This window comes from Pteronotus mesoamericanus, unplaced genomic scaffold (genome assembly GCF_021234165.1).
Source record: "Pteronotus mesoamericanus isolate MK-2021 breed Mesoamerican mustached bat unplaced genomic scaffold, CSHL_Meso_final contig_347, whole genome shotgun sequence".
Classification (NCBI taxonomy): domain Eukaryota; kingdom Metazoa; phylum Chordata; class Mammalia; order Chiroptera; family Mormoopidae; genus Pteronotus; species Pteronotus mesoamericanus.
Genome location: NW_026555137.1, coordinates 17,021,067 through 17,033,619, shown reverse-complemented (window position 1 = coordinate 17,033,619; position 12,553 = coordinate 17,021,067). Strand labels below are relative to the sequence as shown.

General features: G+C 47.8%; 1 protein-coding gene across 5 annotated transcripts in view; it reads left to right on the top strand.

The window, feature by feature from the left end:
* Nucleotides 1–12,553, top strand: part of TTC13 (tetratricopeptide repeat domain 13) — a 76,283-nt gene that overhangs the window by 50,289 nt on the left and 13,441 nt on the right. For 2 of the 5 annotated variants that reach the window (XM_054576736.1, XM_054576734.1), the window contains 8 exons: nt 904–987; nt 1,733–1,817; nt 3,997–4,103; nt 6,404–6,539; nt 7,458–7,537; nt 9,507–9,585; nt 9,732–9,811; nt 11,290–12,166. In XM_054576736.1, the coding sequence (XP_054432711.1) occupies nt 904–987; nt 1,733–1,817; nt 3,997–4,103; nt 6,404–6,539; nt 7,458–7,537; nt 9,507–9,585; nt 9,732–9,811; nt 11,290–11,404 (766 nt within the window). In that variant the 3' untranslated portion in view covers nt 11,405–12,166. Of the gene's footprint in view, nt 1–903; nt 988–1,732; nt 1,818–3,993; nt 4,104–6,403; nt 6,540–7,457; nt 7,538–9,506; nt 9,586–9,731; nt 9,812–11,289; nt 12,167–12,553 lie in introns of those variants that run through there. The other 3 variants (XM_054576735.1, XM_054576733.1, XM_054576737.1) reach the window with 2 other exon arrangements.

Genomic DNA, 12,553 nt, shown 5'->3' with positions numbered 1-12,553 from the left:
TAGTAGCGCTGGTGACCAAGCGCCAAGGCCTGGAGAGCTTGGAGTGAGCGGAGGGAGGAGAGGCTATCGAAAGGCGCCAGGCGCCGTGAGGAGTGCCGGCGGGGGTCAGACACAGGGCAGTGCGGAGCCCCAGGGAGCTGTTTCAGCTCTGGCGCAGGTTTGTGGGTGTGAAAATGGACCAGGTCGCAGCAGGACAGAAAGTGAGTGGACGGGTTTGGGCAGGTAGATCTGGGAGAGTGCGGATGAGTGGATTCCTGCTTGACTCCTGTGAACTTGAGGCCTGGGGGGAGTCCGGGCAGCAGTTGGATGTGTACACGTACACGTGTACGTCAGTAGGATGTATACATTGTACATGTGTATACCAGTCAGATGGGTACACTATTTTGTACGTGTGATGTCAGTTGGATGTGTACATCAGCATGTTGGCTGTACAGAAAGTGCTGAAAGAGAGTTTTGGGAGGGGGGATGGGCACAGAAATCTTGTGAGGAGAATCCTACGTAGGGTGAGTAGCAGAGATGGAACCTGCCCATCCGCTGGATAAAAGTAGGGGTCCCAGCAGATGAGGCCATCAGGAGAGCGGCATGTTGCGAAGCCACAGGAGGAAATGGGCATGAAAGTCTGAGCTTCAGCTGGGTACACGAGGATATTTCTCTCCATTTTTGCGTCTCTGGGGCTCTGTTTGGTACCTTTCTCACCAGAATAAACCCCAAGAGCTGATGAGCAGACTCGCTAAGTCAGTTCTTTGCTTTCCCATTCATTGGTTGCAAATAGGTGAATTTCCCAGTCTTTTTTCCTACATTATTCTCATAGCTCTCTGTTGTTCTTTTGAATTAACTTGGAAATTAGGTGGTGTTTGGAATGAATTGCTTTTTAAAAATTCTTTTCTTTTTTTTTTCTTACAGGGGTCAGGTGATTAACATGAGATACCTGGAATATTTTGAGAAAATTCTTCATTTTATTAAAGATAGAATTCTTATTTATCATGGGTAATCTTTTAATTTTTTTCATAGTAATGGATTGATTTCATATATTTCTTATAGTTATGAAACTTGAAAACTAAGCTTATTGACAGACTAAACAGAGTGTTTCAAATTTTTACATTGTGTTGGGAATCATAAAGCCTTTTAGAATGCCTGCCTTTTTAATAACTTAACAAAATCCATGGACTCACCTGAATATGTTTAATCTTATATGCGATATTATGACTATCCCAGTCTCTTTCTTTTAAAAGGCAGGATGTTTCTGTGACATTTTTTTATAAGGGATTTCAGCATTCATATTCATTCTTTCTCACCTGAAAAGCAGGGAGATATAAAGGTATAGATAAAACAATGAACAGAACACTGGAGAAAAAAAAGATTCTGAGTGGTTAGTTATTAAGTAGATATAAAATTGATATGAAAACCTGTGTGAGCAACTTTATAAAGAAGAAACATTCACTCCTAATTTCAGAGTTGGAATAGGAGAATCAGGTTTTATGACCAAATAGAATGTCCGTTCTGCTTTTCTCTGTTTCACCTTCTAGACAGGCTGCTACCTGTTTCCTTAATTCTTACCTGTAGCCCAAAATTGATGAGATCAAACCATCTCATGATTTAGAAACTTTAGTTGTGGCCCACCATTTTGAATATTGAGTAATCATAATTAAGGATGATTTATTTAAATGAGAGGTAATAGCATAATTTTTACATTTCTGTATTAATTTCAGTTTCTTCTCTCTCTCCTTTTAAGAGCTAATAATCCTAAAGGCTTGTTGGAAGTTAGGGAAGCTTTGGAAAAGGTACACAAAGTAGAAGACCTTCTTCCAATTATGAAGGTAAGTTTATCATCCAAATCGCAGTACATTTTTAGGAAAAATACAAAATTATAGCATTTTTTTTGAGTTGTTAAATGCCGTGTTTATGAATATTATACCAAAAGTGTTTTAAAGTTTATATAGTGTGTGCTACCTGAAAACACTAACAGTCACCTTGAATAATAACCAAAGTAATAGAAAACACAGACATTGGACTCAGACATAAAAGCAAATTTGTGAGGAAGCAGTTGATACAGGAAACAGAAATAAAAATGCAGACACTGAATTCTGTTTCTGGTCCTGATGAAGTAACTGGCACGCGACTGCCCTTCCACACCGTAGCACTGGTAGAACTGGACAAAGTACGAGGCAGCTACTTTCAGGTATTGGACGATTACAAGACTGTGAGTCTTGAGAGGAGGGAAGCGTGTGGCGTGAGCGCCGTGCCTGCCCCAGCTGCCTGCCTGGGGTTGTCTCCCAGACCCCTGCGTAGGCGTGTGCAGCCCACGCAGAATCTTGTTGAGCCGAGGAGGCAGAGGGTGGGGTTCAGGTTTGCTGAAGTGAGTGGAATTTGCAGGGCAGAATAAACGTTCTCCTTGCAGCTGTAGTAGGTAAGGTTGATTTACAGCAAATTTAAGAAATGAATACGGATGACCAAAGCTTGTCCATTTCTAAGGAATAACCAGGAAGCCTCCTGTCGTGTACAAAGCCGTGAACTAAGGCTGTATGGGGTCTGTGCCTGCCCCGCGGGGCGTGGGCGAGCCTGTTTCCGGGCTGGGTGCGAGGCGCCTGTCTGCTGAGGCGCGGTGACTCGGGTTCTCGTGAGGGTCTGTTGAACCGAGGAGTGGTTCTCAGTCTCTCACACCCACGTGTTAACTCAGGAGACAGGGTCAGATGCAGTAAGATGAAATTCACAGTGCACCGCACTTACCCAAAAGCTCTTTGAAGTCAATGTAGTGCCATAAGGAGTTCTAACAGGTAAGGAGCTTGTATAGGATGGCATGCAGTGCAGCGTGTCAGCATTCAGGCATGTCTTCCTGAGGAGCCGTGGAGAGGGAGCCGGTGGCCTGTCCCTGTACGTAAATCGTGGCGACTGTCGGCTGCCAGTGCAGCCCCGTGCCTGCTTGCTATATGGTGACTCAGGTGTCATGAGCTACGATGTCATTGGCGACGTGGTGTCCTGAAATGGCGGACCACGCTCAGGAGAGCTCCCAACAACATACACACTCTTTCCTCAGTGCATATGCTGTTTGCATTCCTGGAAAATTCCGTGAGCATTGAAACTGTAACAGATATTCGGTGTCTAAGCGTAACAGGGGTCCAGGCCTTGGTAATTAGTCACAAACAGGTTCTCCGGCTACGTGGAGGTGCGTGGGGCGTGGGAAGGCTGCGCTGCGGGGCATCCAGCGGCCCCCGCTCCCCCTGCCGTTCTCCCCAGTTAGTTCCCCGCATGCCCCCCAGAGGGCAGAGCGGCCTCACGGAGGGCTGCTGGCGCGCATCTCAGTCTTTAATCTCGAGCTTCCCTGTGGGTATTTTAGGCATTGAAATGTACTGTATGGGGCAGAATACAAAACTGGCCTGGGGAGATTTCAATGTTTTATGCGCGTGTCTGTTTGAAAAGAACCTGCAATGGGCCACAGGTTCCCCGAGAGGGCGAGCGCCTGAAGCGCCCCGGTCCTCGCCACCCCGAGGGCCACTCTGAGCGCGGCGTGGCTCCTGCCGCGCACGGCTCCGTGGTCTGCGGCGCGGGCGCGGGTGTCTGAAAGTCCCCGCCGGGCAGACACAATTAATTCTGAGCACTTGTCAGAGAACTCGGACTCTGCTTTGAAGGAGCACAGCCGGACACAAGGTGTTTTCTTGAGTTACAGGGTGTCGGGTGCGACTCCCACTGAAAGTCAGGGTTGCCACTGATTAAGACTGAACGTGAGAAGAGACCCAGAGGGGACTCCGGAGGGGAGCGGCGCCGCTGTGGCCTCCATGTGGGGCCCTGCGGGTGTGAGCTGGGCTCAGAGTTGGTGCCGGGGCCTGGGGACGGGCACAGGCGTCGTCCTCTGTCGCTGATCGCTGGGTCTCCTGCCTCAGGGACTTTGGTGACCTTTCCTGAAAACACAGAAGGCGGAGTCGGCACTGCACAGCAGCGGCTGGGGGTTTGCGTGAATTTCACACCAGTAACGTGAATTTTCTTTTTCCCTGAAAGCAGTTTAATACTAAAACGAAGGATGGGTTCACTGTGAATACAAAAGTCCCCAGCCTCAAAGATCAAGGGAAGGAATATGATGGTTTCACAATCACCATTACAGGAGACAAGTATGTACTCGGCCTGAGCGTGGGTGGCGTGGCGGGAAGGGCAGGCCGGTGTTGGGAAGGGCGCCCGGGCTCACGGCGTTCGCTTTATCCCGAAACAAAGACAGGCCCCGGGTGCTGCTGTTTCCTGTTATTTTTCTTCACCTTGCATGTACAGTATTGCACGGGCAGTTAACGTCTTCTGACCACGCTAAATCTGTCAGCTTTCTAGATGTCAGGTGTGATGTCTCCTGTGGCTGTGGGAGATACCCTTTTGGGTTCTAGAAGTTCACTTGGGGAAGGTTTTTACTAAGAAAATGAAAAAAGGCGAGAAATTGGCGGATTCAAGGCCAATTCAAGGCATCAAATCTGCCCATTTCTTTTTTGTTTTTAAATGCAGGTTTTACTTATTACAAGAGTAGTGTCGTCTTCGTGTACAAAATTTAGAATCACAGATAAGCAAAGATTAAAAAATAAAACCTCTATTTTCTTTAGAAACTGAGATTATATTCTATATATTATTTTGTAATGTGTTTCTTTACCCTCACCATTACTTTATAACATTTTCCGCATATCCTGTTCTTAAATGCATCTTTCATAATTGCATAGTATTCCATTTTATGGATATTGTACTAATTTTTTGCTGTTGACCATTTAGGGTGGTTCTTTTTTTCACTCTACAAAGAGCAACTCAGGGAACATTTTTATTCACTATTTCTAAAATCCAAACTTCCTCTAGAAGCCTCCAATCCCTTGAGCTTTGGGTGGGCTTACCTTGACCCTCAGCACAGCCTCCCCTGCCCCCACCCCCGCCCACACTCCTCAGCCTTTGAGGCTGTGGCTCCTGCCCGCCCAGCACCCGCCCAGCCGCCGGGCTGACCCTCTGCCTCACGTGCATTTCCTCTCGGCAGCAGGAGCGCGCGGTCAGGCCCCACAGCGGAGCTTCCCGAGGCCTTCGCCACGAAGCTCCAGTGTAGCACCTCCCAGATTTGTGGGCTTTTTCCACATCCTTGAGGTCTCTGTCTCTACCCCCAGCCACCTACTTATCAAAGTCCTCTCTCAATAAAGGTCATTCTTCCCCCAAAAGGAATTTCAGGGTTCACTATTAATGTGAAATTATTCCCTCCCCTTGCATCCACCAGTGGAATAGCTATAGATACAGGTGTTCTCGGGTTAAATTCCCAGTCAGAAATGGAACTGCTGAGAAAGAGCGCATGTAAAGTCCCTGCCCCCTGACGCGTAGCATGTTCCCTCTCTGTCTGTGTCACCCCCTTCCCGGCCTCGCTTGCCCAGGGCCGCCAGCCCCTCGCGCAGACTCCTGCTGGTGTGCCGGTCGCCCCGCTCCTGGTGGCTTCCCAGCGCTTCAGCGGCCGCCTTAGGGCTCCACTCCGCTGGGCACTCCCCTGGCTCCAGAAGTTCCTCCCCAGGCCATGCCTTGCCATTGCCTCCTGACACCAAAACCTACTCCCCTGCCGGGCGTGTGAGGCCTTCCATAACGGAGCTTTGACTGATAGTCCCTGCCTTACCTGAACAATTTTCCTGTCAGAACCTGGTCTGTAAATTCAGCTGGGCTGCTTGCTCTCTGAGGTCGCCTCGCACCTCCTGTCTCTGAGTCTCTACCATCTTGATCTTTAAGACCCAAGCTCAGGCCTCTTCTTCTGTGAAGCATGTCCTGCTCTCTTCCATGTCTTCTGAGTTCGCTCTGACCTCCCTCTTTTAAACCCCAGTGAACTATGTTACAACCTGAGCAGAGTCTCAGAATAATCCATGGCCTTGCTCCTACCTCCCTTCCTCAAAAGGCAGCAGCTGTGCCGTGTTCTTTCTAGGATCAAAGGACCACATTCATTGTTTTTGTTACGGGCGTTGTACGGTAAATACCCGTTGCACCAAATTTACATCCCCCACAGTGCCTCGCGTGGAGCTAAGCCTGCAGCAGAGCCTTAAAAAAAGAAAAAGGAGACAGCGGAGTCCCTGACCTTTCTGCGCTGCGTTCTTGCCCCGATCCCCAGTAATAACAGGGTGGCCATGTGATCAAAAGTTTTCTGGGTGTTTAAATGCATTCTTTCCTATGTGTAGTTGTTTCCTCCTGTATTAGCTTAAGCTCATATAATTATGTGGTTAGACTGAGCAAAACACCATATTTTGTGAAAAAATTGCAAACTTATGACCAGTGCCTCATCTGGTGTGGTTAGAAAGGCGGGGTCCGCTCTCCGTGTGTCCTGCGCCACGTCAGCTTACTGTTGGCTTTCTTTTCTTAATTTCTGTGTTTGGCTCTCTGAATTGTATATGGCACATGCCTTTGACACATGTTCTTGTATTTTTAGGATCGGCAATATACTATTTTCTGTGGAAACTCAAACCACAGAAGAAAGAACACAATTATATCACGCTGAAATAGATGCACTTTATAAAGACCTAACAGCTAAAGGAAAAGTTCTCATTCTTTCATCAGAATTTGGGGTAGGTGCTTGTTTCCCTTTTACCCATGCTTCCTGTGATTCCTGGTGACCTTTTAAAGCCTCTACCCTTTCACTGGGATTATACATTTTGTGCTTAAAATCAGCTGTAATGGACCTATAAATATTTTTGGTATTCTTGTCAGAATAGTTCCCATGTTTAGTAACTATAGTAATTGGGGAGGGAGAAATGAATTTATTATTTACTATATTATCATAAATTTGGGGTTTGTCACATTTAAATGAAAAATTTGACCCGTAATGAAAATGACCTTTCCTGGCCTGTGACCTCGTACCTCTATCGCCCACCCTGAGGTAAGGGGGCTCCTTGGTGGCAGGATGTGATATGTCACCTTTGTGGCTGCAGCTGTCACTGTGCTGACTTTGGTGACACCATCTGTGCTCTGGAATGGGTGTCCACGGCTCCAGAAAGGCATCTCATATCTCCTGCATTTAATCGGTTAATTCATATCATTAAGCATCTAAGTTTTTATACAGAATTAAACATATTTATCACCTAAATCTGTGTGCAGAGCAGGGCTCACCAGAACCTTTTGAGGTCGGGCGGCTTGAGGAAAGCATAATTAGCATTCCTGAGTGCTTTGTTTTATTTTTATATCAATATCTATTTTGACATCACAAGTAACATTGAAGTAGGCTGAGGGTTCTGTGTTCGTCGGAACAGTTTGCAGTTTCAGAACAGCCGGGAAGATACTGCTCTGCAGTGGACTGTATGTGCCCTTTTATTAGCAAAACTGTACACAAGACTATCGAGCGTTGAGGAGCGAGAGAGGAGGTTCTTGTAGGAGAGGAGTGGAGTGACTCTCTTCCTGATGCAGTGGCACCCTGTGTCCCGCCCCCGATAAAGCCTGCTGGAGCTTGTCATCTCATTGATGTTCACGTGCGTGTCTTCTTTTTCTAGGAGGCTGATGCTGTTTGCAACTTAATTTTATCCTTAGTTTATTACTTTTATAATTTAATGCCTCTCTCACGAGGATCCAGGTGAGTAATGTCCTGTTTAAATTTAAAAGGTTTTACACTGAAAAATGTATCCTTTTTTGCTTATACGCCCTGTTGTGGTTGTGTGTTTAGAAGTGCCCCAAGCAATGACAAGAAGCCCCCTTTTATTTTTTTCAAACTCTACCCCCAAAATATTTCCCTGACCTACTGTATCATCAAAAGAATTACGAAAGAGTTCTGATGATGCGGGCTTGAGCTCTGCAGACCTGGGGTTCCCTCGTCCAGTGAAGATATACTGAGGGCCTACTGCATGTAGGCCGCACGCTCCCTGTACCTTAATTTTGATCTTCACCCAGACTGTTACCCTGCCCTCTTCTCCCCTCTCCCCCAGTTTTTGGCCATTAACTGACCTTTAACCCTAATGTTTTACACCTCTGCGTCTCCAACCATTCCATGCTATTTTTATTGTGAATAAATTCTGGCTTCTTATAAATCACCAGGAGTGTTTTAGTTGTAACCAACACGGGGGAGGTGTCTTTAGTGTTTTCTTTTTATTCTTTACCCAGTGCTGTGCACAGTGAATCACATCAGTGGCTGTCACTAGCACATATTTGAATTTAAGATGTTTTCGCTGAAATAATGCACTTGCGTATCTTCATTAATACTTTAAAAGTCTTCTAAATGTAAAAAATTTTGTTATAATATTGAAGCGGCATCAAAACAAAATAGGAACATAAATATTGTATCATATCAGCAAACTACGATCAGCCGTGTCCACCGCGTGTAGATGCGCATCAGACCTGTACGGGGCGCCATGCACCCTCCGCTTAGGCCGACCCCGTGCGGACACCTAGCTGCTGGCCACTGTCCTCGGCAGCTCGGGCTCCTGTGTGACAAGTGGAGGAGGCCGAGCTCGGTCCCCCTCCGTCCCCGCGTCCGTTCAGTCCCTAAGCCGTGTCGACTCTGCCTCCCCGACCCTCAGTTCTCTCTCCCTTCCGCTCCCAGCTTGCCGTCTTCGGACACAGCCTCTCCAGTCCCGCTGCTTCCAGGCTTTTCTCCTTCCGCGCCCCGTGCCCCCAGTTCTGCACGCCGGTTGCCCCCAGTGCAGACGCGGTGACATCGTGCCCAGTGCCCGTCCCTGTCCTGCCTTGTTTTACGCTGGCGCTGTCACCTCCCTCCTTCATCTGCCCCATGGAACTTCCGAGGGTCCTCCCCCGACTTCCTCTCCCCGCCTTCCCCACACCTCCCTGTCCCCACACGTGCGTCTCCTGCCGCGCCAGCCCACGCCGCCTTCGCTGCCCCGGCGCCCCGCCCCAGGCCCTGGAGGGCACGGCCCGTGCCTGCGCCTGGCCCCTGGGGGTCTTCCCAGGGAGGCGGGGCGCACGGCCTGCTGCGCAGGGGCCGCCCTACCCTGTCAGAGGCGGAGCCTCGTTGTGGTCGCCTGCGTGCCCGGGCGCCTTACCGGGTGTGTAGTGCGGCTGTCAGAGTCGAGAGCAGGTCGGCTCCGTGCTAGGGAGGAAGCCGACACGGCCTCTCGGCTTTCAGGCCAGCCCGTCAGGGGCGTGTCTGCCGTTCTTCTCGCTGGGCCTACGCTGTCTAATTAAACGAGATTAGCCTGTGCTGACGAAGTACGTTGTAGACACACATTTTACAACCAAGCCTCATGAAGTTGGTAAAAATACAAACACACATTTTCTAATTCATTGTTTCACAAGAATTTAAAAACTAAGTGGGAAGAAATGTTCTAATTAAAATAAGCACTTTTTTTCCCTTAGAAAAAGAATATTTTTGGTCCCATTTATCCTTAAATCAGTGTGTGTATGTGTGTGTATACATATATATGTATTTAGTAGTAAATTAGTAAATACTTTTTAAACCAAATGAAAGTAGTCCTATGTTTAATATCCAAAGAATTCTTAAAGAAAATTTCATCTCTTTTGGCGGGAAATCCGCGGTGATCTTGGTAACTGTTTGTAGATGGACTGATGGGCAATTCCTCTTTATTTACCAGTGTGATAGCCTATTCGGTGATCGTGGGAGCGTTGATGGCGAGTGGAAAAGAAGTGGCGGGAAAAATTCCCAAAGGGAAGGTACGTGGGCCCCGGAAGGGACTGTGCCGGGGTGTGTGCACTCGCGGCCTGCGGGCTTTTGTGTTAAGATAAAGAGTTGAACAGAGGTCGCCGGGAGCCTTCCTCCTGCCCATTTAACCGCATTCCTCGATGTCTGTCTTTTCCAGTTAGTTGACTTTGAAGCCATGACAGCCCCTGGTTCAGAGGCCTTCAGCAAAGTAGCCAAAAGCTGGATGAACTTGAAAAGGTCAGCACTTGACAAGGGGCAACACAAGGGCATTGCAACTAAAGAGGGAGAAAAGGGGCCACCTGTTACTTTTGAGGCTCTTTAAGAAACGGGGATCGCGCTCATTTTTTTGAGTTCCTATTATACAGTGAATTTAAAGGTAATGAGGTTTTGCTGTCGTGTATGAAGCCCTTGAGGGGTGAGTATATGGAGAAAAATGAATAATGAATAAAAAATACAGACTGTTTAGTTGGTGAAAGTCACCAGTGTCTTACAGATGTAATCAGAGACCCCTCTCCCGTGGCGGACTTACCCTTCGTCCCGAGCGCTGAGGTTCAGGAGTCAGGAGTGAATTTGAAACTGGCTGCGCCCATTTCAGACTCCCTGTCCCCAGGGGCGGCACTGTGCCATTCCAGCTGCATTTCTACTGCCCTCTGGATTCTGAGAAGGCAGTACTTTGTCCTAATTGAGGCGACGAGCGTGTGCGAGCCAGGGGCCCCGAGGCTGAAACTTTCCCGATCCGACGGACAGCCGCCCCGGCGGCTCCGACCTCCCTGGCTCTGGCGCCCGGGAGCACGGCAGAGGGGCTTGGGCGTGCGGTGCCGTGGGGCTCGCAGACGCTTCCGCAGTGAACGAAGGAGCAGCACGTTTCACATTTGACTTTATTGACCCCCCGCTGCTTCTCCATGGTTTTTCCTTTCTGACCACCGCTGGCGTTGCCTTCCCCATCGGTCTGACACAGCAGCCAATGTAAAAATCTCTGGGAGATTTGTACTCTGTTTAAAGCGGAGAAGTTCATGTCTGAAGAACACTCTTGTCCACTCTGTAACGTTCCGTTAGCTTTGTAAGAAAAATTCCTAACAGGAGCACCTTTTCCCAGAGTGTACTTGTTCCAGGTTTCCTACCCCACATGTGTTTCAGTAGAATGACCCGAAGGTCAGAGCTCTCCCTTCTGTTTCTTACACAATAGTCTTTCCACAGTGCTTGAAGGAAAGAATAACGCCAGCACCTTACACGGTGCAGTTGCCGTTTTACCACGTTCCTTGACGTACATCATCCCAGCCCACGCTCACAGTAACTCTGTGCCTTAATGCTGTCCTGGCCGCTCCGGGTGAGGGGTGAGCGACCCCAGAGAAATGACTGAAGCTCATGCGGGACAAGGCTGCCCCGAACCCTGTGTCCCCTGGTTCCAGAAGCAGCACGCACGCCCCAGGGCACGTGTGCCTGCCGGTCACGTGGACACCAGAGCGTGAAGTTTTTTCCCCAAAGACTGGTTGCAGTTCTGAGCAGATACCTTCTGATACCTCAGTCCGTTGCTTAGAAGGATCTGTCCCATTCACGGCGCCTTCTTCCTCCTGTGATAATTGACATTATATGTGGGGTGTTGGGGAGTGAGTGTTGTAATTGGAATAAATTTAACAAAAGCTTTGCCTTTTTTGTAAAGTTGTGTTCCTATTCACACCCCACTTTGTTTTGTATTCTTTGTTTTTCTTTTTCAGTATTTCACCTTCTTACAAGAGTCTTCCGTCAGTTTCAGAGACGTTCCCAACGCTACGGTCCATGATCGAGGTGCTGAACGCCGACTCCTCGCCACGCTGTCTTAAGAAACTCTAGTCGCGCCGCGGTATTTATACAAGTAAAGGGCCGGACCTCTTGCTTCTTAAGTTATTTTTAAAATGTGGAATTACAAAGAAATAAGGTCCTTTATTACTTTTGATACCAATTTTTGATAGGAATTGAATACTTGAAATCATTGTCTCTACTTTCTGAACCATAACAGAAATCATGAAAGAGGGTTATTTGGGGGGAAAAAAGCTGTAATGACTGGGAGGGAAGGAATTGTTCATTAGACAGTGGCCTGTTGGTTTCCACTTACAAAGTCATACAGCTCCTTCCTGCAGCAAAAAAGTCTACTTCAAAAACCAAAAATTAATAATTAAAAGGAACGGAATCAACAACAGGAGTATTTTCATTCCTTTAAAGATCTGCATTTTTTCCCAAGATTTTTGCTTTATGCACATTGTGATAGGGCATCTTGTTTTCAACTCATGTGATCTTCACGTGTGGGTTCTCCGCCTTCTTTGAACCGTGGACGGTCCACGCGTGCCGCGGAGCTCACAGCTGGGAACGCGGCGGTGCATGGTGCAGACGACATTTGCCAGTGACCCAAACACTGACTCATCAAACCGTGTTTTTTTTTTCTTTTTGTTGGAAAAAATAAACGGGCGATTCCTCTAAATCACCGGTTTTCGACACTGGATTATGTATGTTTTTATTTTGTGAACTAGTTTCACTTTCAGGTATAAAAACGTTCAGAACATTACTGAATTGTTTTTTTCAGACAGGGTAAATGACCATGAGTAAAATGGATTCATTAAACTATTGCCATTTTCAAATCGGTTTCATTTTTCTTTGATTTTTTTGTTAGAGTCAAACTCTTCACTGCTTTCTGTTTATTTAGTTTTTGTGGCAGATTCTTGCATAGAGTTGCAAACAGTGCCCAAGGCATCTGCGCTCCTGGGGGATGTAGTAACTCTAAACATGGGCCAGTTACCTGCCAGGCGCGGTAGAATGCGGCTGTTTGATCAGGTGGGACTTGCCCTTTGGACAGATGTCATTCCGGGTACTGACATGGGCTTCAAAACAGGCACCGAGATGAGACCCGTGCCCTGATCTCCTCTGGTAACCAGCGCAGGGCAAGGGGAGCACGGCACACGGCGCCAGGCACGCCTCGCTTTACGTAAAAGGCAGATTTCACATCCT